The sequence below is a fragment of the Nipponia nippon genome, unplaced genomic scaffold (genome assembly GCF_047370975.1).
Source record: "Nipponia nippon isolate SJK-2023a ecotype South Korea unplaced genomic scaffold, ASM4737097v1 scaffold_1, whole genome shotgun sequence".
Lineage (NCBI taxonomy): Eukaryota > Metazoa > Chordata > Aves > Pelecaniformes > Threskiornithidae > Nipponia > Nipponia nippon.
Window position 1 is genome coordinate 109,610,609 of NW_028262290.1, and position 27,951 is coordinate 109,638,559.

Consider the following 27,951-nt stretch of genomic DNA (forward strand, 5'->3'; position numbering starts at 1 on the left):
TTTCTTGAGATGGAAGATAGCTTTCTTAATTTAGGCAATGGTTTTCCAACCTCAGAAACCACAGGGATCCATGCTGTGTTTTGAGGATATCCTGCTCTCCGTGTTGGCCAGTCTATCCCCATTTTCCCTTACTAGCATTATTGCTCTTGGTTACAAAAAAAATTTTTTCTCTCTTTTCTTCACCCCATCTCACCTCAGCAGGAGCCAAAAACAGGCTCCTGTGCCTGCCACGCAGAACCAGCTGCTGCGGTGGGAAGGGGAAGGCAGGCACCAGGCCAGCTGCCGGCTGCGGCACCACTGCCAGTCCTCATCCTCCAGCCGTTGCCCTCCGCTCCCTCCGTGGCAGCCGTTCAGTTGTGAACACTAGCAGGCAGGACAAGATACTTGAGGGAAAGCAGTGGGCTGTCTGCTGATCCTGCTGATCACTTTTGCAAAAAAACCTAACAAAACAACATCCAAAATAACCCCCAAACTCCCAAAGCTCTCTTCTGTGCTGGTTCTTAGGCACTATTAGTTTGCATCTAGTGGCATGAAATAAACTCCTGATATCTGGGCACAGTGTGCATGCTGCGTGCCTTTAGTTTAACAGTGTCCTGAAAGGACCCTTTGGTCTTTATAGGTATACACTGAGCAGCTAAAAGTAACTGGTTTTAAAATACAGATAATTAAGTCCATTTAAATTTTATAAAGGTTTTACCACTAAGGAGGAAACATGTAGGTTGAAAATAAGGAGTAGAGGAGAAATTATTCCAAGTTGCGCAGTTGACTTTGTGCTGGAACAGCCTGCTTTTTCCCTGGTGCTTGTCTGCTGTTGATGACTCTTGGCGTTACGCGTATGCAGGAAGGCAGAGCATGCAGCTGGACAAGAGGGCTGGCTGCATATGGAGAGAAGATTTTTGACCTTGCAGCAGCTTCAGATGTTCCTGTTCCTTCTTATTTCTGCCCGTGTCCTTGGTTTCTTATATAGTCCCCTTGCTAGACAATGTTAGGGGGCTGGGCCTCTCAGGTTTTTTCTTTTTTTTTATGTTACTGGTTTACACCACTTCTGACAGATTCTTTATCACCTGCTCCCTGCAAGGCAAACTGTAGGGCTGCTTCCCTTCTGTAGCAGCTGTGCTGGAGAACTGCTGATGAGGAACAAAATGGGAGCTACTGAGCAATCATTTGGAGACTGGCTATTAAAAAAAAAAAAAAGCCAGCTAATTAGAGCTTAGAGGAAGAAGCAACACTTTGTGCAAAAACACCAGAAGGCAGGCCCTCCAAATCCCCTACTCTCCCCGTAAATAGCTATAATTAACCCCACAGTATTCAATTTATTAATTACAATTTAATTAATATTTTCTGTCCTTGACAATCATCTTAGAGGCGGTCAGGAAAACATAGTGGCAGCTGGGTTTCCCTAGAGCAGCAGTGACATTCAAGAGGACGGATGCACAGGAGACTCCTCTCAGTCTCACGGTCGTACCTGTGATAAAAGAGAACTGAAACTGGTCACTGGATCACTGGCAAAGGACGGGAGGGTGGGAGACAGTGCAAGCCCCAGTCTTCTCCTGCACACTTCCAGGCATCACCCTACAAGCGCAGCACTCACCTGGGTTATTTCAAAGTGTGAGAGGGGGGAATAGTGAGAAGATTAATGTCGTCATTGCTTATTTGACCACACCGGCTGAGGGTTGCTGTACAGCGCTGTGTTTCACTTGGTTTTGATGTTCTGCTTGGTGCTTTGTCTGCATAGAGTGAGCTCGGCAGAGATCTCTCTCCTGAATTTCATGGGCTCCATCAAAGTAGAACAGTTATTGCTCAAAAACGCTCTGTCTGTACTAGTAGCTTGGTGCACTCCTGTTTTGCTCCAGGGATGGGTTTCCCAGTCATTCATACTACCTGTGGTCAGTATGTCAGACACCTGTCAGTGTCTGAGCTCTCTTCTGGAACAAATCCGTTGGTATCCCCAAGGGGAAACATGAGTGTCGTCAACCGTGTGGTTCACTCCAGGGTTTGCTCCAGACAGACAGGATAGATGTGGAAGACACCAAATGTATTTCCTTCAACAAGGACAGTGCTTCAGCATTATTCCAGGTTAGGCAATACCGTAATTTGTGCCCTCACCCATCCTTTTCCTAGAGCACGCGACAATTTTTTCTGGCATCGTAATGTTTTTGATGCAGCACTGCTCTGCTGGCCTGCAGCGAACACCTGATAGTATTCTCCATACTTTGAACTGAAAAAAACCCCACCAAGCCCACGCACAGAAAATAACGACTGTTAGCTACAGGGTCACGAGAGGAGACGTGAGCTGAGCCCTATGCAGCATGGCTGCAGCCAGCCCACTCAGCAGGCAGCAAACCCTTAACAGTGTGGTCATGAGCCATCTGCAAAAACTGGCCTGTGGGCAAGGGTCTGCACTACTGGCCTGGTGAGAATGGCCATGAGGTAAAGAAGGTCTTTAATTCCCCATTTAACAGAAGGGTGCAGACTGACTAAGCAAGAGAACATACTTGGAGTGTTGAAACCAGATCTCGCAGGCCATGGGGAAAAAGCTTTCAGTACAGAACTGTTAGATAGAAGCAAGTGGGGAGAGGAGATGGGACACAAGCACTATCATCACCACCATCTTCTTGTCTTCTCTCCGCTCCTCTGGATGAAACACGATGAGTTAGGCAGGTTTTCGATACACCTAGTGGATCAGGCCCTTCTGGTAGTGAAGTGGCATGCCATTTCTCAATCCTAGGGAGGCAGACACCAAGCTGTTCAGTGCTATGAGGTCAGAAGTGCTTCTGAGCACACCCAGAAGCAGAACTGGAGGTTCCTGGTGAACGTCAGCATTAGAAAAGATGAGTGTCACCATTTGGAGTCTCTTTGGCCTTCGGGCTTTGGTGCATAACTGCAACTTTAGGACCATCACAGACTCTGCCTTTACGGTTTCTCCCTATGGTCACACAAGAAACCAGCCTCAGGCCCACCAGACCGTGAGTTACATCTCCCATCAGTTGTGTGCTCCCAGGCATGGCCCAACACTGAGGGGCGATGGGGGGCTAGAATGAACAAGTTCTCTACCCTTGTGAGAAAAGAAGACCCTCTGATGCCCTGCAAAGGTGCTCGTGCAGGGCTGTCCCCAGTCTGCCAGCAGCAAGGCCAGAAGGGCGGAGATGAAGGTGCCATTGCTATTGCAATCGTTCTGTTGGCTTCAGGCTGGGACACCCAATACGGCAATGTTGAGTCACAGCAGCATTTAATTTTGTGTTGCCACACGTGATGAAACAGGCCCGGTCCGTCGTTATACTGTCGGTAATTCCAGGTAGATTTCAGTAGAACTGAGGGAGATGGAGATAGATGCTGAGAATCACTGCAGCCTTCGTCCCAAAATGAGCACAGTGACTGTCCAACAACTATTGCAACTATTGTGTGACTTTGTGTGCATCATTTAGCCTTTTCTTACTTCATTTCTTTCTTCCAATCTAACAAATGATTTTAACTAAATTTTTAGAAATGTACTTCGTGCATCTCTCCAAAATTCAGCAGCTTCTCTGACTTTTACAAAAAGAAGAGCGGGGGGAAAAAAACAAACCCCAGGCAACTCACTGCTAAGTTTTGAATTAGACACTCAGAACAACAAATACATCCAAACGATTTTTGCTTTATTGTTAGTCATTTGTCCTAACCTGCAGTTAAAAGAAAGGCTCAGCATTTGTTCTCATCTCTTTCTGAAACTACATTTTCCACTTCCTAGGCCCTGGCCTCAGGCAGTGGATTTTTGAAGCAATCACGCCTTGATAATTAATGTTTAAAGATGAATGTTGCAACTTTTAACACAGTGTGTCGTTGAGTAAACATCCAGCAATGCCTGGTACCAAAAAAGAATACAAAAAATACAAGGCTTTTACTGGAAGCTACAGCTTTTGTGGACTTTATCCTTAGAACTCCCAGCTGCAGTACATTTGATTACCCCTTTCCCTGTGCACGTGGATGAGGGAGACTGCCATGCTTAAAAAAACCAGAAGAAAATAAATATCACATCAAACCCGTCAGTTCTTTGTGCCACTGACTCGTCACCCCAGAACGCTTGCTGGGAATGATGAGCTCATACAGAGAGGGAGGAGACAAATCTTTGACAAATGATCTGTAGTTGTAACATGACCAGTGCCATTTTGGATTTTTGCAAAAGGGCAGGAGGACAAGGGATGGAGTGGGAGGAGAGGAAGGGGTAAAAATGGAAGATGGAGGGGCAAAGTCTGGTCAGAAGTTTCTTTTCTATTTCGTGTCCCTTTGTTTGTCCGGAGTCTGCCTTTTCTCTGTAGAAGCCACAGCGTCCAGTCTGTTACTAACCCGGCTGGTTTTACCTGGGATAGCAGCCCATCCTATGCGGGGCTTCTGTATGTGGATCACCAAGTGCTCCTCAGTAGCATTATCTGAATCTCTCATTGCAGCATTTTTTGGTGCTTTAGAAATTAAGTTACTGTATCATCCCTTTCTCACAGAAATCTGTAACAACTGAAAAAGCAAGTGGGAAAATCAGCAACTTTGGCATTTCAGGAAGGGGAAAGGGCAGTCTGGATTGAAACTGCCTCCTTACTTTAGGCATCTGACTTGGGCATTGCAATCCTGATTCAGACCTTTTGGAAGACACACCTCATGCCTAACATTTCCCAGTTGGTTGGCACAAGGCAGCTGCCTCTTCACCTGAGACTCCTAAAACAGGAAGAGTAGGAAAGTACTCACGTGGTCTGGTGAGTGGTTTCTGTCAAAAGGGGCAGGGGAGTCACACTGTACCATGGCAGCGGTCTGGCCATGCCAAGGACCCCATACTGCATCCACTTGTTTGGTACGTCCCCTTCTCATCTGATCTCTTAGTGCTGTTTCTCATACACTGAAGCCTTTCCTGGTCTGGCAGAGGCCAGTGACAAAATCCTAAACAGATCAACTGGAACAAGAACAGAATACTACTTTGAGCTAGTTTTCCTTTTTTGTTTGTTTGTTTGGGGTTTTTTTCCCCTCTTCTTTTCTGCCTTCCAGAAAAAGAGAAGGAAATTTCCAATCCAACACACAACTGGCAGGTCGGCAAACCAAGTTTGGAGAAGTGCTTTGGGCTTTGTTACTCTTTGATGTTCTTTCTGCTCAGAAGAAACCAAAACCCGAAGAGCTCCATGTGTCTGATTCTGCAATTAAGTGTGAAAATGGAACCTCCCAAATAATCTTGCCTTTCTGGAAGTGAAGTTCAGGCTCTAAGAAAGATTAGTAAGAGAAACATTCAGCACTAGTCATGCTCATTTGGTAACAGGCAGGTTTCTGCCTGTGCTCACTTCTAGTGTTCATTATGAATGTGTATTAGTGACTTCCTAAGCAGTAATCCCAGCTGAATAGTAAATGAAGTATTGCCTTCTGCTTTAATAGTTTCCTGTTCTCTTAGCATTGTTTATATACCATCAACAGCATGCTGATACATTAACTGGGTACCCAGTGCTTGGCTATTTTATTATCCATTGCTTTAGTTATCTGCCCAGATTGCTGATCCTAAAAGGATTAAGCTAATTTTTAGATCATTTTTGTGTTGAAGCACAGTGGGTTTGAATTTTTTTGGCTCCTTTAAAAGTTTTCCAGTAAAGATGAGGACCTATTTGTTCTAAATTCAAGCCTGCTCAAAATAGCTTGCTTGTGTTTTTTCTGTTGATTTTTCACAGATCCCTTAAAAAACAGAGGTTCAGAGAGCAATACTGCAGGGTACAGGGTCCTTCAGTTATACTTCATGTTAAACATGACACAGATCATTCAGCATTTTGCTAAATTGAAGCATTACCATGTCCCATGGAATGGAAAATGTTTTGGGAGTAAAAGCATTGTGTTTTTCAAGAAATGCTTAATCCTAAACAGATCATTCAAATGGAGTGTAATAAAAACTCTACTACAGTAATGAAAAGATTTTGTTCAACCTCAGTGGGCTCCCAAACAGGCGGAGATGATATGCTTGCCCTTGCTAACAGCGTTCATTTAGCTGTGTTTCCTTTCCTAGACTGGGAATTAGATTTCCTTCTCCATTGTTTGTATAGAAAGACTCAAACTACTCAAGAAGATCATGTGGGAGCCACTGGTCAGAAGAAGGAGATGCATTTGAATAGAAGATACCTCCCAACTTCATGTTCAGCTATTTAGCTTTAGTCAAAATAAGCATCCTTACCGTGCTTTTGAGCTGATGCCCTACAACAGACCGCACCGGTCTACTGCACACGCTGCCTTGCTGCAATGAGGGACTGTAAAAGAGCCCCCATAAACAAACAGAAAGAAGCCATCCCATGTGCCAGCTCACACACATGTGTGCATTTGCACTGGTGAGCATGTATATTAAGCCATCCAAGTTTATACACCTGAGGTTGGAAATGTTTATCTTTTTTTTTTCCTAAGCTCCATTCCCAGCTCATTCCAAATCCTGTCCCCAGACTTAACATACTTTGTTCTTACATTGCCTACTTTGAAGTCTAAGGACCTGAATTAGTCAGGCTCCCAGCACCTTCATTTGTCTCTGGACCAGACTTCAATTGGTACATTTTATCTAGAGGACATTCTGAAAGACATATGACTGTTGACTTCCAAGGCCATTTCATAAGGACCGGGACTCGTAAAGAAGCAAGCAGAGGCACAGAGCAATTTGATCAGGGGCACAGTCACCTAAGTATCAGGGATGAGGGTAAAATGTAGGGATCTGGCTTTCTACTTGCCCCAGAGCATAATTTGCTGTCTTTGTTTTGCTTTGTCTTTTGCTCTTTCTCCTCCTTACTTCTTCACCGTTAGAATTAAAATGGCCAAGGTAATTTATGCTCCAAATTCCTTTTCTTGTTCTGCAACCAGCAATGAATGCTGTAGGTTTTTCTAAAGGAAAACCTTTCTCTAAAGATGCCACACGCTACAGTTTTCTCTCTAGGAGCATGGGATAGGGAGAAAAAAAGCTCCATTAGTGACCCTTTTGCTATGTAACCTTTCCTTAAAATGCCAGCAACCGAGCTTACACAGAGAGAACAACAAATATTGAAAGAGGAATGTGAAGGACATTATGAAAGAAGAAAGCAAGAAGAGGGATCTGCTCAGACAAGTTTCTCAGGAAAGGTGATGTAATATGTACTGTAGAAAATCCTAGCAGTTGACATAACTTACTCTCTTTCTAAGTAGCTGTGGCTGCCAGCAGGCTGGGAGAAACAAAACGTACAGCTGGGAATACAGCTGAGCAGACTGTTTTGTCCAAAAGAAATATAGTAGGTGTAAAACTTGTTTTCAAAAGATGTCATTGAAGTTTAATTGAAAAGTATCCTGTTAATTAAGGCTGAGCGACCAATGAATGAAAGTCTCATTTCGGTTGGGGCTGTTCATGGTGATACTGTAACATTAACTCCTGCATGCTGGGAGTACTCAAGAGGCTGCTGTTGGGATGCCATCGTATGCAGTTCTGTTACAAGCACGCTGTCCCATTCCTAGAGTTTAGCAAATGTTTAACAAGCTTTTTAACACCTGTCTTGAAAATTGTATTGACTGACTTGCACGTATTTCAGCCTGGTTTCCTACAGAAATGACTGTTCTCAGCATGTGTTGTGCATGTGTCCGCATCCGTGTGTATACAGTTTGGGAACTTCCCTTCCTGTTATAACAGACCTGACAGAGAGGCACAGGGTCTTTGAGATATTCAAGATACTAGAATTTTGTGGAAGCAGGTGGCGGGATACTGAAGAGGGTCTAGGATCTTCTCTGCAGGGAACTGTGCTCTCAGTCGGCCTTGGAGACTCCAGGAGGCCCAAACCTGGACAATCCCAGGTTTTCTTATTCCACTTCTCACAGAGCTTACTAGTTTAAAGACCTTGGCTGCAGCCTGAAATGTTTCATCTTTAAAAACACTAGCTCCTCTACTTTGTTCCTCCTGGTACATGTACAGAGTAAAATGCTGCATGTGCAGAGACTGGTAAATACAAAGTGCCATTAGAAGAATGAATGTATCCATTTTCAGGTAGGCTAGTTCATAAAAATTGGATAAACTGGTAAACAAAAGTCCCAGCACATGGACTATTGTGGATGTATTCATTATTACCAACAGAGGAGGAGCTGTACAGAAGGAATGTCCATTATGAAAATTATATTTAGTTGTGGGACAGAAACACATGGTCTGTTACCTCCTTTTTACAAATACTGCTAGCACTGTTCACACAGCCAGCAGGCATGGTTTCCTGCAAAAGAATGTGTGGTTATTTTCATAAGGTTTTTGTGAATAAGGCCAGACAAAGCTGCAGGAGATCCCTAATGTTTTTGATGGGACTACTGTCATGTCAAAATGTCATGTGCTAACTTCTTGCTTTACTGTAAACTGATTATAAGGAAAACACAGGCAGTAAGACTGACAGTACTAGATGTTGTCTTGGAGTGGGAGGTCAAAGGACCCTGTTGAATCCTTAGGAATGTGTGAATATTCTTCCTCTGCCTCTGCTACATACCCACTCCTTTGCATTTTCTCTTTTGTTCTAGGTGGAGTCTGGATAAGAGCTGTCAGGAGAGCTTTTTAGCTGGATTGAGGCTACCAAGTGATAGTGATCTTGAACAACCGTTTTAGAGGAGTGGCACCAAAAAGCCTGCTGTTATGCCGAGGGCTTTACAGGACAAATAACACTCCCTGCTTCCTCAGCTGCCTAAAAATCAAGCCATAGATATTGAGCTTCAATCTGAATACAGTAAGTCAGGCCTCAGAAGCCTGCGTCCATTGCATGATTGAATTTAAAATAATTACAGTTATCAGCCTATCATAAAACTGTTTTAAACCAAGCTGGGGAAAAATCACTAGAGCACAATGCTGTATAGCTGACACTCATATTTCCAGATCTCTCCCCGTTGTACTAGAACTACAGTAAATGGGATCTTGTTAGTACACCCTAGCGCTGTGCTGGTGTTGGGTTGTATTTCAAGACCTCTCTCACCTAAAGCAGTGCTGAGGCCAGAAAACTGCAGTGGATCACTGGAAAAGCTCTGCCCACTGCCAACAACAGTCTTGCTTCTTGGCCATGACAAAAGCTCAAGATTTCTTTGTGCAACTTCAGTTTACTTCCTAAACTGGAAAGTGCAGAAGACATCTCCTAAGCTGGCCAGTTACTTAACCAAATAAAGTGGCAGTCTACCTTTTTTACTAGGGTAGAAAAACAAGGATCAGAAAACTATGTTACCGATCAAAGTGACAACTCTCTATCCCTAAAGATTCAGTATCCCTAAAAGTTACTGTATCCCTAAAAAGACAGTAACCTTTCAAAAAAACCCTTTCTATCCAGGATACAGTATCCCTACAGTATCCCTTAAGGTTACTGTATCCCTAAAGATACAGCAACCTTTCAAAAACCTCATCTTGGGTTTTCCTTGCAATTTGCTGGGCTCCGTTTAAGAGAAAGTTTCCCCCAACTAAAACCTCGGTGGCTAGAGAGATGAGGGAGGAAGGGCAGTGTAACTGGCTGCTCTCCTTTTGCATAGAGATGAAAACCAGCTGGTTGCTCCAGTTGGCCTTTAGGCCAGCATTTGGTAAAACTTTGTTCCGTTGCTGTTCCCACTAAATCTTTTCTGGTGTCACACTCACATATGCAGCCCTTTCTCATTCCCACATAACCCCCATGCATACTCTTGCTTCTTTATAAAAGTCCATTTGTGTCTTGAAAAGCTCGTATCAGAAACAAAGCTATCTAAATCTCTTGTGATTTCTTATGTTTGTTCTTTTGGTGTCTGAGCACAGTTGCTAAAAGTCTGAGAACTGTTGCTGACAACGTGATGGGGCTGCAGCTTTAGGTGCTGCAAACAGCCCCACTCTCCATGTTAAAAATCAACCACTTTTTTGGTTTAAAGCGTGAACAGTCCATCAAAAAGCTACATGAAATCCATTTTCTAGGTGATGGAATGTACGCTTGCCTGGTTTGCTTCCTATTAGGTTATTAACACTTACTGCATCTGTAACTGCTGATTATTGAAGGAAGGACTTAGCTTTCTACCAGAACCCTGGGATTAATTAAAACATTGCCATTAACGTTTACTGAGAAAGTTGTTACTTTCACCAATAAACTGGCTTAGACTCAGTCCCATGAAGCAAAAATGGCACATACTGAATCATAGTTAACAAGAGGATTTGGGGAAAAATACAGAGGAGTGCAGCTTGTTGCATAAGTTAAAAATGATTGTTTGCTTTCTTCTTACTTTCCCCACCAGTACTGGGTATTACATATGCTAACTAGTATTCATCTGTCGGCAAGGCATCCAGACCTTGTAGGGCCAGTTCTTTCTTCCAGTAAGACCTTTGCATCATAAAACGGCCCAGACAAAACATCCCCAGGGGAAGATCCCATGCTTATAGGAACTTCCAAGCCAGGGTATAGCACCATTTGCTTGCCTAGCTGCTTGTCTTGGGTGGAGGAGAATGGCTTGTTAGAAAGGAATGGCCAACACAAATGGAGAAGGACAAATAAGACACTTGAGGGTGTGTCTAATAGATTAATAGAGTATCGAGGTGGGGAAAGGAGGAAATTTTGCTCCTCTTCTGCGCCAGCCTTGGTCAGAGGAGCAGATCTGGTAAATTTTAGCTCTGTATGTCTGTCAGCCAATTCTGCTATCTTATTGTTTGTACATACACACAGTAAACTAGCAAATTCTATCTTCTCTGGTACCAAGTTGTACCTCATTTAAAGTGACTGGATTTACACTGAAGAAGCATCACATGAGGAGAGTAACGTTTGGAGATTATGCGTCCTCATTACTAATGTTATAAAGGTTAAAAAAAAAATACCACAAGCCATTGCACAGTGCATTTACAGAGAGAAGATAAGAGCAGTGAATAGTATGTTTTATTCCAAATGTTTAATTTAATAGAGATTAAATACACATCTAAACACTGTCACTTTGAGGTACATTCCTGATCTGCCTTTGCTCTTGCTTATAGTGGTATAAATCAAGAATTACTCTACTGAAGTCAGGAAAGTCATTACCCTGTATTAAACTCAAAAGAGAGTGAGTCTTGCTTTTTACCTCTACAGCAAATCCCATTCAATTCAGTACAAATAGAGCAGTACATTTAAGTGCAATGCAAGAACAGAGCCTATCGGTAAATCTGTGCCCTAAATTCAGTACAGAGTTCTTGAGTTGAATTTCCATCTGAGTACTCTTGAACACTGCAGCACTAAATCTCCTTTTCCTGCAGTGTAGTCTAGTTTCTTTTCCCCAGAAAGAATTATATTTTCCTTTTTGTAAACAGAGGCCACATGAAACACATGGTTGTCTTCTGAGCAAAAACCTCAAAGACCGTAGCTTATATATATTAAAAAACCAACAACCCACAAACTTCTGTTTTGAAGCTAAATGCAGTTTTTGAGTCTATCAGCATTTTTTATTCCATACCAGTTTTCTGCATAGTGGAAAATATACACCCTTAGGAGGATAACAACTATGATCAGTCGTTAAAAAGCAAATTATCTAGGAAAGTAATTTTTTCCATTATGAAAGTGGCTTGTCATATATTAGTGAAATGAATTAGTCACATAGCACACCTTTCACAACCTCAAAAGAATTAGATTATGGCCCATACGTTCCCATGTGTAACAGGAGCAGCTCTCCTCTTTGTGCATACACCACTATCACTCCACAGTTTCTGATTATGTTTTATTCATATGTAATCATAAATCACTCACAAATCAGTCCAAAGCCTAAAACTAACCAAACCAGTTCATATTTCTGGCATGAGCTATTCTATTTGAACATCTTTCCAGATTAAAACATTTCTTGTTGTGATACGGAAAGATTCCAGGTACGTGGTGTTCAACGGGAAAAGGTGACAGCGTGACATTTAGGAGAGGTATGCGTGGGGAAGGAAGGAGAAGCAACAGGGAGAGAAAGGCACATTTGCTTTTGATCCACTCAGTAGAAGAAAGTCAACTGAGCAATAGCTACCCAACAATTCATCCTTTGATTTAGCACTCTGCTTTCTGGAACTTGCTCAGAGTAGAGAAGGCTCGAGGGGGATCTCATCAGTGTGTGTAAATACCTGAAGGGAGAGTGTAAAGAAGAGGGAGTCAGGCTCTTTCCAGTGCTGCCCAGTGACCGGACCAGAGGCAATGGGCACAAACTGAAACACAGGAGGTACAGTCTGACCATCAGGAAACACTTCTTCACTGTGAGGGTGACTAAGTGCTGACACAGGTTGCCCAGGGAGGTTGTGGAGACTCCATCCTTGGAGGTATTCAAAAGCCATCTAGACATTGTCCTGGTCAACGGGCTGTAGGTGACCCCGTTTGAGCAGGGAGACTGGACAAAGTGACCTCCGGAGATCCCTTCTGACCTCAACCCTTCCGTGATACTGTGATGCTGCTTTGGTCTTTTGTCAGTGAGAAAGTGAGGCACCTCATTTTCTTGGTGGCTCCCTTCAATCAGGAACAGCAAATTTTAGAAATGCAAAGGGTGCTCCAGCAGCCAGGAGCTCTGGAAGGCACCCCAACAAGCATGTAGAGTTTGCAGTGGGAAGGAGTGAAATGCTTGTGGGGTCAGGATGGGCAACCTTACATCTGGCAAATTAATAGAAACAAAGCAAGAGTGCAAGAATTACATATCACTTCCACTTCGGTCACTCCGAGTGACATTCCTATCCTTTTTGTGTCAGGGAAGGAGGGCTGTGACATAACTAATAAATATACTTCAAGCATCACTTATGACTACAGCTTTGTGCCAGTGGCATTGAGAGCACAGGAGGGATGCTGGGAACTACTGTGAAAGGACTTGTCACGTGCAAAAGCAAAGCAGAGAAATCTGGATACCTGAATTTTAAGACATGTAGACAAGAATCCCAGACTTTGGGGCTGCACTGTGATCACACTGGGGGAAACACAGAAAAAAGGGTCATACGCCTCCTCTGTCTCCTCTGACTAGCTTGTCTTCTTTGATGCCAGCTCTCCTACATGCTAAGAAATAGCTGAGCTGGACTTAATGCAGTGGTGGGCAGCAGAAAAAATTAGAAGGCAAGTTCAGTGCCAGGCTCAACACTGCATTTTCTCAGAACGTGCCCTTCCTGGAGTGGCTTCCTATCAGCATGGCAAGACAAGGTGGCAATTTCTTTTTCTTCCTTAAGTGCATTTAGCAAAAGGGCAGGATAGAGGAGGCCGAAACTGTCACAAACATGAACTCTGTAATGCTAAGCTGAGTTCAAGCAAAGGTGCAGCACTTTCAAACCATACCTGGCACATTAGGGCAACCCTGACAAGCAAGATACAAAAGTGCAATTGCAGCTTTAACGTAGAAGTAGCAAATTTCTGTCTGTCATACTGAAAATACAACATCTTGCCAAGTTACAAAGAAGGCATTTTTTCATATTCTGCAGTAGACAACCCTCTTATAAAATAATAATGCCTTCATCTTTTGATGGTGCCATTGGAAGTGGAGAAGGAGCTCTTTTCACATCTTGCTCTATTCTGCCTCCGCTTCTAATAAATACAAGTGCCTGCAGCTGAAAAGCTCTGTGCTAAAGTGCCCAGGTTTCTCTTAACAGAGACCTCAGAGAAGCACTGCTGGGGTTAACATGTTGTTTTGCCCAGGCATATGCAAGTGTATTGCAGAAGGCAGTATGCAAATAGTGTTCACAGAGTTTATAATTTCCTGTTGGAACAGCAAAGAAAAGAAGGTCATTGATTTAAACCAGAGAATACAAATGATTTCCTGCCCACAAAGCTGCCAAATGCTTGGAGTTATTGATTTTTTTTTTTTTCCTCCCTGCTGCTAACCAAACACTTCTGGTCCTGTCATGGGCATCATCAGCTTATTGACTAAGTAAACATAACGCATTAAGCTGAACGTTTTAAAAATAATAGAAAATTACAGTGGCTGTAGTAAAAAAAAAAAAAAATCTGCATTCCAAAAAAATAAAAATAACAAGGAGAGGAAGAACAGTTCCTGAAGTTAATTAACTTTTATGTAGATTCAAGTTTCTGGAATTTAGGTTTGCATCCAAAAGAGAGAGAAAGGAATAAATTGAAAAAAGACTGGGGAAAAAAAAAGCTCTTTCCTAAAGAACCCAAAAAGGGGAGGGTGCAAGGAAGTGCATACTTCAAATTTTAAGACCCTGAGGAAGACAAAAAATTATTGCAAAATTGAGATTGAAAGGGTAAAGAGGTGTGGCAGCAGCATCGTAAAGGCATGTTTTTATTTATTTATTTACTTATTAGCAGCAGGAGGTCCGTGCTGTTGTCTGAATATTTTTTTTGAAGCCAGAGCTGAGCACAGCTGATGCCTAGCCTTGGAACATGTCAGTTTGAAGATAGCACGTACGGTATTAATAAATGTAGAACAATACTTGCTGTCAAGTTGGTTACAAGGCAGTAGTTCACTGAAGGGGGCCTGACAATGTCAAAAAGCATTAGACCAAAGCCAGCAAATGCTTGATACGCTACAGCTGAACCCAAAAGATGAATTGATGCCCTGGATCTGACTTTAAGGCATCTGTCTGCTCTGGAGAGCGTGTGTTTGTCTGAAGAAGCAGAGAAACAAGTTGCTTTTCTCTCCTCCTCCAACCATCTGCCTACACACGGAAGGCAAGGAGCAAGACGTGAGAGAACAAATCATAGCGTGTTGTAAATGGACAGGGGTGCCTGGCAGACAAAAGAACCTTCAAAAGTAGGAGCACACGCTCGGGAGAGGTGTTCAGAGGCAACTCTGAACAGCAGGCAGACAGCTACCAGGCTGGGACACCACAGAGAGGGCTGGCTTTCCCCTGGGCCAGGCTGTTGCAGGTGCAGCTGCTGGCTTCCCTAGCCAAGAGCCTTGCAGTCCTTTGGTGTGAGAGCAGCAGCGAGGGAAGAGCCAGTCGGAAGAGACACCAGGAGGAAAGTAAACAAGCAGATTACAAAGTGATGAAAAATAAGGGTATCAGCCTTCTACAGTGACTTACGAGAAGGTGTGACCATTTCCTCCTCCCCCTCACCTTCATGCCTGTCGACTGAAGAATACTATTAAGGCAGGTAGTCATGGATTATTAATGACCTGTTAACAGCTTCTTTAATTTTCTAATAAGTGCCAACTGCGGCTGCTGTAATTATTCTGCTGGTCCTACAACACGCCCTGTGCCAGGCTGCAAAATACTTTTTTTTTTTTTCTGGAACACATTGTCGTGCCTCTTAACATGCGTGTACTGCACACGGGCAATTTCATACCTAAGTAAAATTACATCTTAGGCAGTCGGAGCATTTTGCAGCCATTAAATGTCGCTATCTTCCAGCAAAGTAGGAACAAGGAAGTGTTTAGTCACTTATTTTTACATGTGTGAATTGAGACACCCTAAGTTTATGGTTTTAGCCACAGTGATACAGTGAGTCAGTCCCTGAGCTGCTTGTGAAACCTGGGAGCACCGTCTTCTGCTTCGCCTGCGCTGGTGTCTATGAACTGCAAAAGCCACAGATAAATTGGAAGTGACACCGAGTAGGGTCTTTTTCTACCTAAGCAGAGGTCCCTGGGAGTAACATTGTGTAAAAGGGACAGTATCTCTTTGTCACTCTTCCTAATTCCCACAAAGAGAGAGCTGAGTAGCATGCAGTGAGTAAAGAAAACAAAAACAAACGGAAAAATATGTGTGTTGTGGTCAAAGGCAAAGTCTTTCCTCTGCAGCCTTCAATTTAAGAAGTCTGTGGGCATGGATCCCTGCCAGTGTCATTAGCAGCTGTGATTCCCCGCTAACTGGTCCTGTTTCCTTTTCTAATGGATCACAGCACACCTATGTGTCTCACCTATGCCACATTTATCAAATTTCATTGTATTTAGCCCTTGGTAATCTGGCATATGATCAGCAAACCCCACAAACAAGTATTTGAAGATTATGGTAGCAGTAAGTTTAGGAGGAAATAATGTATGTTGTTAGAAGCCCTGTTTGAAAGCTACTAGTGAGGGTGTGTCTTGAAAATGCCATAAAGCAGCCTAATTTTCAAAGATCCCAGCACTTTTAGGAACCAGTGATCCTGCAAAGGTATCACCTGTTGAGCATACAGAAAACACCTGATGTTTTGAAAAATCTCACCCATCAACAGTATGTACAAGTGTGGTTTGTGATTTTGGCTCTTGGACTGTCACACGTCCTTGTTGGACAAAGCCATATGCTGTAGCTTTGTAGGAAAACTTGTCCCGGTATCCCTAAAGGTAGGTCAGCCCTGGAGTTGTGCTGAACCTGTCTAGGCTGGTATGTTTTAGCCTAAGAGAGGGGATGGTGCATGGGCAGGGACACAGCGCAGGTCTCTGGAGGCCAAGTGCCCGACCTGGCACAGGCTTCCTGTGAAGTTGTTCTGTGTTTTTCTGCCACAGCTCTGCAAAATGAAAAAAAAAAAAAGAAAAAATCCCTACCCTCCCTAACGGGAGCTGTAGAAGGACCTAAGATTTAGTGAATGAAATAGAGACATCATTTAAAGCATTAAAGAGAGAGAGATTTTTTCCCCTCAAAATCTTTCCCACACATGTTCTGAGGAGGAAAATACGGATTGCAGTCAGCTGTTCTCTGAAATTCATTGTGCCCTGACTCATTTTTGGAAGAGAAGCTGATTCATGTCCAACTGTCTTGTGAGCATCCAGCATATCTTTTCCTTTTTCCAAGGGTGGATGGATAAATCGGTAGCTACTCCTCAGATCAAGTTAAAGGTCTGACTCCAGATGCTGCACGCGCAAATGGTGTGGCAGGTTCCACCACTTCCTTCACCCTTTTGCTCTCTCCATCTCCATCACGCACAGCCCAGTTAACAAGCTGGATCTGTCTGAACAGAAACCTTCAAGTATTATGGGAGTTTCTTTTCTTTCTTTTTTCTTTTTAAATGGTTCCCATCGTAACTTTTTTTCCTTTTTTTTGTCTTTCTGAGAATAGTATGTTTCTAGGTCAGAATCCCTGTTGGTCTTGTGCTGGTTTTGGTGTTCAATGCTTATTAAAAAGTCATGAGTCTTTGAGGTTATTTTTTCCCCAGATCTTAATTTGTGTTAACAGATCTGGCTGATACTGAACCAGTTCTGCTCATATGGGCAAGGACCAACTTCTGGAAATGATCCAGGTATCCAAGAGGTTCAAAAGTAATTAGTTTTCCTCAAAGCCTTAGGCTTTAAGTGTCGATCTGATGTATTTCAAAGGGACTTGACTTTCAGAAGAAGGGTCGGGTCAGCATTTTCTGGAGTGGGGTCCCTTCTGGGGAGGGTGTAAAGATGGGCACTTGAAATAAACGCACCACATCTGAGAATCTGGGGGGATTTAGGGTAGCATTTTATTTGTTTTTGGTTTTCAGTAGGAAGTATGAATAAGAGCAAGGTGTTTGTGAATTGCCAAAAGTATGTACTGCTATAATACTGTATAATAAAAGGCATTATATCAGCAAGATGTTTGGCCTTAGGGCTGCAAACCTCTCCGTCTCTGCTAATATTTTTAACGGCTTTGTAAATCAGGCTCCGTGCTGATCACAGCAGAGTAGATCACATCTTTTACCCCCTCATTTCCAGAAGCAGACACATTACAAGGGAACAAGCATCATATGATTTACACTATGTTCCTGCCTTAAACATTTTTTTCCCTGTGACTGCCTCCCCTGGCATTCAGTTCCTTTAGGTCACTGTCTACTGCGTGCCTATTTAATGCATGTGGATCCTATTATTGAAGTTAGTAAGATGACAGACAGGCATAAGCCTTATCAGGATTGGAGACTGTAAACTTCCAGGCAGGTACTAACTTTTAACATAGCCACATACAGTTCCTAGCCCAATGATGTCTGCAGTACTTCTATGACCTTTTGTGACCATTTTATTTTCTCTTTACAAGGTAAAATGTGACCTGTTAGCCAAGAAGGTTATTACCGACTCCTTGTGTTTCTTGATGCTTATTCCCCATCTCAGGATTTAGTAAGTTGACTTAAAGCTAGATAGGTGATTGTTTTTAGCTTTGAGAACTTGTCAGTGTCTTTGGCATAATTAATGTATTGGACACAGATAAATGCCCAGAGACTGGCAAGAGAGTGAAGTAGTTACCACTGCATAGAAAGCATTGTGAGCTTTTTGATCTTTCCATGAGAAATGGTTTGGTACTCGTCACTGATCACTTAACTTGCAGGTTCAGTGAACCTATTCTAGGAGACTATATACAGAAAATACACATCACACTATGCAAACCTCCCTGGCTTGACAGTCCACTTCTGCTAAGCTCCTGCTAAGCACAGAGTGCTATTCCCTCTCATCCTGACAGCACGAGACAGTCAAAGGACTATATTTGCTGTTTCTTTCTGTGATTCTTTTGTTTTAACGTACCCATTTGGAAGCTGGGCTGTGACGCATGCTGCGGGGAGGCACAGGTACAGCGTAGAGCAATTCTTTTGAACCTTGGATTGCAGTGCTCGTGACCTCACTCCCAGCAGCAGGGAAGCCAAGAAGCTGTCCTATAGTTTTCTCAGGTAAACCACTCACTGTTAAAACCATAAACACCACTGATCTTTTCTTCCAGCACCTTGGATGCAACTTTTTCATTTACCCTACTTATGAATTCTTACTCTTAAGTCCTTTGCAATTGACCTCTAAAGCACAAAAGGTGAACATTCACACCTTCCTCCCCCCTCCATGGTGTCCAATTACAGAAACATACAATTAGGGATGTTAATGACAGATTATTAGGCATTGACCTATAACGCTGTGCTCCAGTAAGAGCAAAAATGGGTCAGACTGTAGGTGTAATTATCCTCCTTCTCCAATAACACGCCCTAGTTGTGCTTCTTTTCTGCCATATCCCTCGTATTCCAGTTTAAAGCATAGGCAACTAGAGAGTTGTCTTGGAGGATGATCTGGAGTGGGCTGTTGAACTGGCCGGCACGTGAGCCCGGCCTTCAAAAAGACTGAACGAACTAGGTTGTAGCATCTTTGCAACTTAGGAGAAAACCAAAAAAGGATTTCGGCGCCTGCCTTCGTTACCTGCAGTTAGGAAGACAGACTGCATTTCACAGAACGGTAAACCGAGGGATGGCAGGAGAAGCCTCCTTGGACAATGGGAATGGTGGCCCCACTGTTTCTGTCTGCCCGGCCCTGGGGTGGTGCAATAGTCTGCAGAGGAAGAGGGCATGTAGAGGGGTGAAGGTGGACAGGCAGGAGGAAAAGAAATGCAGTACAGGCCAGCCTGCTGGATGAGACTGTATAGCTCAAGAGCGCATGGGGAAGTAAGTAGTCTGTGACAGTGGAGTACAGAAAATGTATGAAGATACATAAATATATAGAAATGTGCAAATGAGAGTGCCTAAGAGAGGAGAGAAAGGAAATGAAACTAAAGTATCTGTAGGCACTATGTCAGGCTTTGTACTAACTGAGCAAGCCACCTGTGTTGTAGCGTGTGCCCCAGGAGATGTGATACAACTATAAGAATGAGGTGGCTGTTTAGAGTCCTTAATCACTCTATTGACTACTTTCACTTTGCTTGTTAATTAGCTAGCAGCAAAGGCAGAAAATAAACTTAATGCATTTTCCTAGCTTGCTAGTAATCTTCATACGTAGAGTTGTCCCTTCAAAGCATTTTAACCAGGGTAAGTTACACAATTCTAGGAACTGATCCACAAGGAGACCCTGAAAGGGACAATTTCAAAGCTGGCTGAAAAGCCAAAGCTCCCTAAATGCCAAAGTATGCCTTTTCAGTGCATCTAGAGAAGAACCACTGAGAGGGGGAAAAAAAAAAAAAAGTATTACTCCTACTTTTGGTTTGACTGTGAAAAGCAAACTTCTTTCCTACAAGTTGCTGAGGTTTTGGTGAAGGCAGATCATACATGCAGTCTTTGGTATTTCTGAACATGCTGGCAGGGGGCACAATTTGTGCTGCTACTTCTCAGAAATGAGGTAAATAGTATGTTGAGACTATTTCCATGAAAAAGGGGAAAATAATATGCTGAAATGATGATCCTGTCGAAACACTTTTGCTGTACTGTCCTCTCTTTGGTGACAGCAACAATGATGAAGGTATTTTGTAGACAGCAAGTGTCAAGAAGCTGCCTCTAAAATGTTGTCCTGGCACGTAATTAGTATAGAAATTGGCTCACACCCAGGTGCCTTATGGATCTTACAAGATCAACGGATGGGCGAGAGAGCAAGAATGTGAAATACAAATGGGTGCTTGTGCATGGTTTGCCTCATCTCCTGTGACTTCCATGACTACCTGGGTGGCTTGCAGAAAAGCTGGACCTGGGGCTGACTCAAATCCCAGCAGCCCAAGGGAGAGTTTTCGTTGCAGAAGGGTTAGGCAACAGTGCCAGCCTTGAAGTTAGATGCTCAGGTCAGTGTTCAGGCCTATTGATAAGTTTTAATTTAATTTAATAGTAGTCTTTTGCCACACATATTTAGCATGTCATGCTGACACCTCAGGACTACAGCTGTCCAAAGTGGTTTAAAGGCTCCCAGCTGCTTGCATTGGTAGCCTGGCAGTATATTGTCTTGGCAAGGTGGGTGGGCAGTAGCCCAAATTGAGATAGACAGCAGTGATCGCAGAGTGTGCACGGATCAAGTTGCTTCTTTCTGATTTCAGGACAATATTATTGTTTACTGTTTGGTCTGTGATAGCACCTGGAAGCTCAAGGTGCTGGTGGAGGTTGGTAGTGCCAGGAGGAGGAGAAGGAAGAAGAAATGCTTTCCCCAAAGAACCTGCAGCCCCAGCTCCCTCGCTCAGGTCTGAGGCAAATAAAATGAATGTTTGTGGCTTGGTGAAAATGCCCTTGCTTCACTGCTACCTGCCTTTGGTAGAGGTGCCTGCGACCAATCTCTGCCACATGAATTTCAGTCACCAAAATAGAAAATCTGAATTTGCTGAAATAAGGAAGAATCTCTTAAGCTCAGCCTATTTTTAGAAGATCCTCTGTAGAGAAAACAAAGTCTAATTAGAAACAGACTATTGTTGCAGTAACCCAGCATTTCACATGTGACCCTGGGAGTCTTCCACCTCTCTGGGTTTGTTAAATCTTGTTGTTAACTGCTTGAGTCCTGCTTAGTTTCAAAGTCAAGCCTGAATACTACCTTCTCCACCGTATCTTACTGTTTTCAAGGCACAAAAGGAACATCGCCATTATTAGGAAGCTCTGCTGTTTAATATTTATTTTTAGAGAATGCTACTTATAATGATTTAGGATCTCTTCTTTTGGTACCTGTGAGCTCGTTGTTTTTGTGTGTGCTAATCTCTGCTTAATCTTTCTTACGGCTGCAAATAGCACAGGGGAAAAGATGTTTTTGCAGAACAGCGTAGCTTGGAAATTGTGCTTTTTTTAATTACCAGCTGTGAAGAAATCTGTTTTTCCACCAGTTGACTTGCATACTTTTTAGTGGTATAACAGGTTCTGGGGGGAGATCTCCACCACAGATAGCAACATGAACTTCCCTCCTTAGGAGGCAATTGCACATTGTATCTATAAAATTCTCCTAAATGCATTGTCTTACAGTTACTCCCTTTGTGGCAAATGAAGTCGAGGGGGTTTGGTCCTTCCCTTTAATAGCCTCTACACTTTGCAGGCTGTAAGTAATTTTCAGAAAGGCTCAGGACAGGAGGCACGCCTCTGGACATGTCTCTGCTTTTCTTCCCTAGCGAGCCACCTCCATGGCACTTCAGAGCAGCAGATGGGAGCAGCAAACACGGTTGGCCAGAGGGCAGAAATCCTAGCAATGAGTCCTCGCAGACAACAGCTCCTTACTATGTTTTGGTCTTCCATGAGCTGACACCATTAGTATCTCCAGTGTCATTGTTCAGAAGCCAGCAGCAGCTGCATGCCAAGGGATGCTCAAGGATTTGGATGCGATATCTGGACATCCATGCCACAAGGGACCGTGATGGCAGAGAAGGGGAGCAGCAGCCCCCCTGTAAGGGATGCACTGGGCTCCAAGGACACCTCTGTCCTTGCTTTTGGAAGCTAACAGGGAATTGTGGGATCAAAGAGAAGGTTTGCAAGGTCTTGAGAGGCTTGTTAAGACTCGTAGCTCTGAACCTTTTCCTGCAACATACTGACATAGGACTGACTTGGGAAAACAGCTGAGAAACAAGCGGGAGGAGAGCGTCAAGGGCTAGCCTGGGGATGGGGTGGTCCAGCCTGCAGCCTTCCCACTGCGACCGAAAGCAAGCAGTGGAGATATTCTCGCTGTTACGGCAACGAGGACCTTTGCAGGCCCAGTGTGGGCTACACAACTTGGGTGCTCCTCAGCCTCAAATCCCTGCCTCACCAGGACCAGCAAGGGGCAACAGCCGCAGGCAGGGGCAGCACATCAGGAGCAGCTGGGAGTGCTGCATGGGGCAGCAGTGCTTGCTGGGATCACCATTTCTCAGCTGCCAAGCTCCTGTGCCAGATGGCACCATCTCAGCATGGCACCATCGGGGTGCTGCTCGTGGTCACTGAACCTGCTGCAAGCGGAGGTGGTGATGAGAGTGTGCACAAGCATGTGACTGATCAGCACAAAGCTCCTCTTACTTTCCATCCGCCTTGTTTGGGTGCGAGCAGACCGTGAGACCTAGCAAACCTCAAACCCGCTGACAGCGAGTTGCAGAGCCTCTAGTTTCCGCCCTTTGCTAGGCAGGTCCCCTGAGCCTCGGTGAAAACCTCCTCACTGGTGCAAGAGCTCCGCGTCTTCCCACTTTTACTCAGCAAACTGCCAGCAGCACCCCTCACCCCCAGACATTTGCGTTCAATTACCCTGAATTTCATCACAGAAACTTTGGCTGCAACTTTGAAAGGGGCAAAAACAAATGCTGCGGGTCACAGCCTGTTATAGCTGATCTGCTCTGCAGATTTGCCACCTTTTTTTTGCCCCCCTCCCTGTTATGTGGTGTTGGTGTCAGATCCTCCTCCTGGCTGGACAGATCTTATGGGAAACCCAGTTATTAATCAGATTTTGCAGTTTGCGGGGTGGGGAATAGTGTTATAAATTGCAATTTAAGGAAAGCTGCACACACAAGTGGGCAAGCAGAAAGCTCTCGCTGTCCTTGTGAAATGACTGCCACCGTTTCTCTGTAAAAACACACTCGTACTTCCTCTGCTACAACTTCTCACACCACTCAAGTTCCCCAGGGGAAGTGAAGAAGAAAACTCATCAGAGAAACAGATCAGGAGTGAGAAACATGATGACTAACTGTACCAATAGCACAATTTGGGGATTTTGGGGCATAAAGTAGACATAATACCCACATGCTTCTCTGGGCTGCTACCATTACTAGCCATCCATAAATCTGAAGTAAATTAAACAGTAAACTTAAATATTAAGAGCTCTTAAAATCAAGGGAACTAGTTAACAAGGAAAGCCTTCAACTAAGGGATAGCACATGTTGGGACTGAATGCTAGTGCCAACAGGGCAGTAGAGGAAAGTTGTACCTGGGTTGCGTTCATGGTTTCCCATGGGCTAGAGGACGCAAGAGATGGTGTACGGGCACGTCAGCAGAGTGGTGAGCAGAGGGATGCTGCCCATGTCACCCTGGCCTGGCCATGACAGGAAGGAGTCCTGACATTTGCCTCTCCACCCTCTCTAAACTGTGGTTGTCAGCTGAGCAATACCTGACTAATGCATACCTGAGGGATGCTAGAGGTGGTTTGCACAACAGGACTCAAACAGCCTTGCCCAGGTCACATTTCTGTAACTGGCTTGGGCCTTGGCTTATTAATCAGTTCTCACCGAGTGTAACACTTAAGTCACACCATCGTGGCACAAGGATTGAGGTGTGAAGCCTTTGGGATTAGAAATCCCATACAGCTTCCCCAAGCATTCAGATGTCTGTGTGCCTACATCAAAAAGCAGACTTCTGCTAATTTTTTTAATTGCCGTCAAGAACATTCCTCCCTACCATCCCAGCTGCAAGAGAAGCAGGAGCATAAGCCGATACTCGGATGCTTGGTCAAGTCCCATCCCGCCACAGCCTGAAGCAACATGCTACTCTCCCTCACTGACAACTCAGCTCGACTCCTACTAACCTGCTGTGGGCAGGAGCATTAGCTCAGGCTCTTCAGGCCACACCATCCCCCTCTTACCCAAACCGTGGAAGCGCTTAGTAGATTGACTTTCTCAGAGGTGTTTCTTATTCTGCTGGGTCATTCATCCAAATGCCAAAATTGTGGCTCATTAAAAGGGCAAGCTTGGGCTCGGGGGGTGCAGGAAGGAAGAAAAATAGCTTGCAAGAGCCTTCCTGTTTATCCATGGCTTGGGAGAAAACAGCACAACAGAACACACGCACCCTGGCTCCATTATCTTTGCTGGCACAGCGCTGGCTTGGCTCTGTCCCTTACCACTCCAGGCCAAATCCAGCCCTGCCGCGAGCGTGTTTACTTTAGAGGAGTTTACTCGAGAGAGAAATCCGGCCCCCGGAGCCTGAATGCTCGCAGTGTGCGAGCGAGCACACAGGCACCGGGAGCCCCCGCGACAATGCGCCGCAGCGCTGGCCCCCCGCCACACTGGGGAGGTCATTTTCTTCTCGGCAATTAGTGAAGTGGTGGCATCGCTAAAAGAAGTTGAATAAACACATTCAACCCGGCTGGGTCCCCGGTTTGCTCTGTTCTCACACCACCCTTCCTTCTGGGTGCGCGGTGGGGCCCCAGCAAGTGAGAGCCCGATGCCTGTGCACTGCGCTTTCATTCAGGCCTAGTTGGAAAGGGCTTTTAGGAAAGAGGACGGGGGGCGGGGGGGAAATAACCCTTTAGCTTTCTTCTTTTACAACAAATGTCTTCCCTTTTTCTTTTCAGGGAGGAAAAATGCCAGCTTCTCTAAGAAAACTGCAGCAAATGGCTGTTTTCATGGGACTGTTCAGCGGCGGGGGATGCATCGTGATGTATAATCTTATGCAAAGTAAGTCTTGGTGCTGTTAGCAACCTTATTTCTCCTCTGCCCCTTTCATTTGCTTTTGTGTAGTGGGGAAAATAGCAGCATGGAAGATGTGAAAAGCAGATGAAGTTAAGGGAAGTGTGGCTGAGCCTCTGGGTTCAGCCCCAGGGCTGCTGCTCTCCCAAGTGCTGCTGCATGCATTTCCAGAGGTGAGTATTGCATAGGAAGCAGGCTGCTGTGGTCAGGAGAAAGTCTGGTTTCTGAGGGGTTTCCTGAGGGTGAGGGCAAAGTGAAAGCTTAGGCAGTAATGCAGGTTTCGTGTCTTACTGAGATTTTACAACTGGGCAGGAAAAGAGGACCATCTGTGAGAAGGTATTAGAGTCTAGCGGTTTTATCTGTAAATCTCTCTGCGGTGCTGGCCCTTAAACACAACACGCCTGTGAAGTGCTAAGACATCATTAGTTTCTCCTGAATGAAGGGCAGATAAGAGCATTCAGCATTGAGAAGACTGGGACAAGGAAAGAAAAGCTAGACAGGTGCCATTGCTGTTTATAGACAGCTTTAGTTGCTACGTGTCTTTGTCCAAGAATGGAAATTATTAGTCCAAATGATAGATGTTTATTTTTTCTAAAATTGTTTCTAGATATTTAGCATCAGACTAGAAATAGGCTTTGCCTCTCTCTCGGCAGGTGCTACAGGCCTCTTGGCCTTATGCCCCTCCCTTGCTGGTACTATCAAATGATATTGCTTTTCACCTACCCTTATATCAGAGGATGCTGCCAGAAAAGTGTAGCCAAGCCTGTTCGTCAAGCCCTCACATAAGCTCCGAAACCTCCCCTTCATTTTACACGTATTAATAACAAATCAGACAAGGCTGGAAAGCAGGCTTTAATTTTAGGCAGCTCATGCCCTCAAGCTCTGGAGTACATGACAGATATATGATCCTCTTACACTTCAAAATATTGAATCTGGCTTTAACAAGGACATTAGCATTTTTTAATTTTCAGCTTCAGCATTGTTATCTAGAAATCTCTGGGGGAGAGAAAGAGTCATCCCCTGTGCTATACCGAAAATCAAAGGGCTCGCTCCCCCCATCACTTAGCTATACAATCAAGTGGCGCAGCTCAATGGCTGCTCCTTGCTCTGTGGCAGTATTGGTGGCCACCGAGTAGCTGTCTGATAACTTGGAGACAAGCCAACTGGGCTGCTGAAAGGACACTTTCTGCTGCAGAGTGTGTCCTTCTGTAGCCTCCAACAGACGGGGGAGCCACACTGGGACCCTTCCTGCCTTCTCCCATGTCCAGGGTTATCCCAGTTCCTTCAGCTATCCCAGTGCACAGAACTGGCTTATACCGGGACCTGTGAGGAGCAAGTGGCTTCCATAGTGGTAGGAACAGAGGGAGAAGGATGCTTCCCTCCCTTTCCTTCAGGCTGAAGGGAAATTTGCATGCATGTGGTCTCTGTGAAAGCTTGTACAAACGCTCAGGTAATCCTATTTCTACTCACTCTCTTCACCTCCACACCCTCCTCACGGGAGCAGTCTCCCCAGCCAACCTCAGCATCCTTTCAGCTCTCCTACTGAAAACGCATGGACAAACGGATTAGTCAGGCATTTTATGTCCGATACACAAGATGCTAACAAGGAACAGCTGAGAAGGAGCACCAGGAAACTCGAACCCGTTTCCCCTCCAACCTGCAGGATGGGCACAACATACTTTTAATGTGGTCTGGGTGACTGCTTGCCATGATCTGTAAGCAATAAAGGGCTGGCGTGCTGCAACCCCTTTTGCTGGAGTTCCTTAGGATGGCCCAGGGGGCCGGGGAGAACCAGAGCAGGCTGCAGCCTAGCAAAGCTGTTTCTATGCCAACTGGATGCTGCCTGCTCACAGGGGATGCTCTAATTAAGGGAGAGGGAGCAGCATCCTTCTGCCTTACGCTCCAAGAATAATACCGACAGGCAAGAGACCAGGAAACAAACCGTACACCTTGTTTTAAACTCTTTGGAAGGTGAGAGCAAAGTTGCCAGAGTAGGATTTTCACACATGCACACTCTTAGCTTAACTCTGCCCTTCTTGATCTCAAGAGAGTGGAGTTAGGCTGGAGTGAAGCACATATAGAAATCTCAGCAGGCAAGCCTTAAAACTGTTTATAAGCGAGTATCTGCCGCAATAAGGAGAGTCGGCACATTTCCAGCCTCACAGCTCTGCATTGCACAGTGGTCACCAGTGGACAACGTTGTAACCAGACATCGATAAGTAGCAATTTACTACAATTGTCCTCCATATGCCAACACTGCAGCATCCCGTCTACTGTGCTATTGTTGCTACTTGACCATTAACTCTAATGGCGCTTCTTTGTGCCTCCTTTTTAATGTACTCATCAGTAGAGTTGCAGCTTCATGGCTGCCACTTGAAAAGCCATATCAAGACCACAGCAAGAGTTTCACAGCAGCAGCAGCTGCTGCTGTTCCTGTCTTACACCAATGCCTGCAAAATACTCTCCATTCTTAAAGTATTTCCTGTACCTCATTAAAAAAAAAAAAAAATTGAATTACATTCAGAACATTTTCAGATATTCATCCTTATGCTCCCCCCCCTTTTTTTTTGTTCCTTTTAAATGACGTACAAACATATGAAAAGCAGGGAGACACAGCTATAAGCTGAACTGTGTATCAGTATGGAACAGGCTATATTCAGAGCCCTCTTCACTTAAGTGAGCTGAATAACGTTACAGCTCAGCACTGCTTCTCCGATGTAAGGGTGTTTCCTCCTTTAGCCAGATTTCTCCTAATTAATAGTTTTACTGTGTTTTTCAGGGAGGGTGTGGTAGCCTGGAGGAAATGTCTTTTTTTTTTTTTTTTTTAAACTTATGTTTTGATTTTAGTGAACATTCTCCTCACTACCCTGTTTCTCTCACCTAGAGAGTTTTGCCAGGACCCAGTATTATCAGCAGGCTTTGGAGCAATTGAACAGCAATCCCGATGCCCTGGAAGCCCTGGGTGCCCCCCCTCTTAAGGTTCACAACATCCGACTGACGGATGGGAGTAACCGTGTGGACACAGAAAGAGCACAGGTAACGCTGGGGAGGTGGTGTCGCGGGGTGGCTTCCCAAGGCATCGGGTGCCAAGAGATTAGCTAGGGGATTTTCAGCAGGTCACAAGTGAC

General features: G+C 44.5%; 1 protein-coding gene across 17 annotated transcripts in view; it reads left to right on the top strand.

Moving 5' to 3' along the window:
* COA1 (cytochrome c oxidase assembly factor 1) overlaps nt 1-27,951 on the top strand; it is a 56,790-nt gene that overhangs the window by 24,103 nt on the left and 4,736 nt on the right. For 12 of the 17 annotated variants that reach the window (XM_087766669.1, XM_087766690.1, XM_087766620.1 and 9 more), the window contains 2 exons: nt 24,709-24,811; nt 27,708-27,859. In XM_087766669.1, the coding sequence (XP_087622795.1) occupies nt 24,718-24,811; nt 27,708-27,859 (246 nt within the window). In that variant the 5' untranslated portion in view covers nt 24,709-24,717. Of the gene's footprint in view, nt 1-8,493; nt 8,697-24,337; nt 24,429-24,523; nt 24,568-24,708; nt 24,812-27,707; nt 27,860-27,951 lie in introns of those variants that run through there. The other 5 variants (XM_087766674.1, XM_087766710.1, XM_087766612.1 and 2 more) reach the window with 4 other exon arrangements.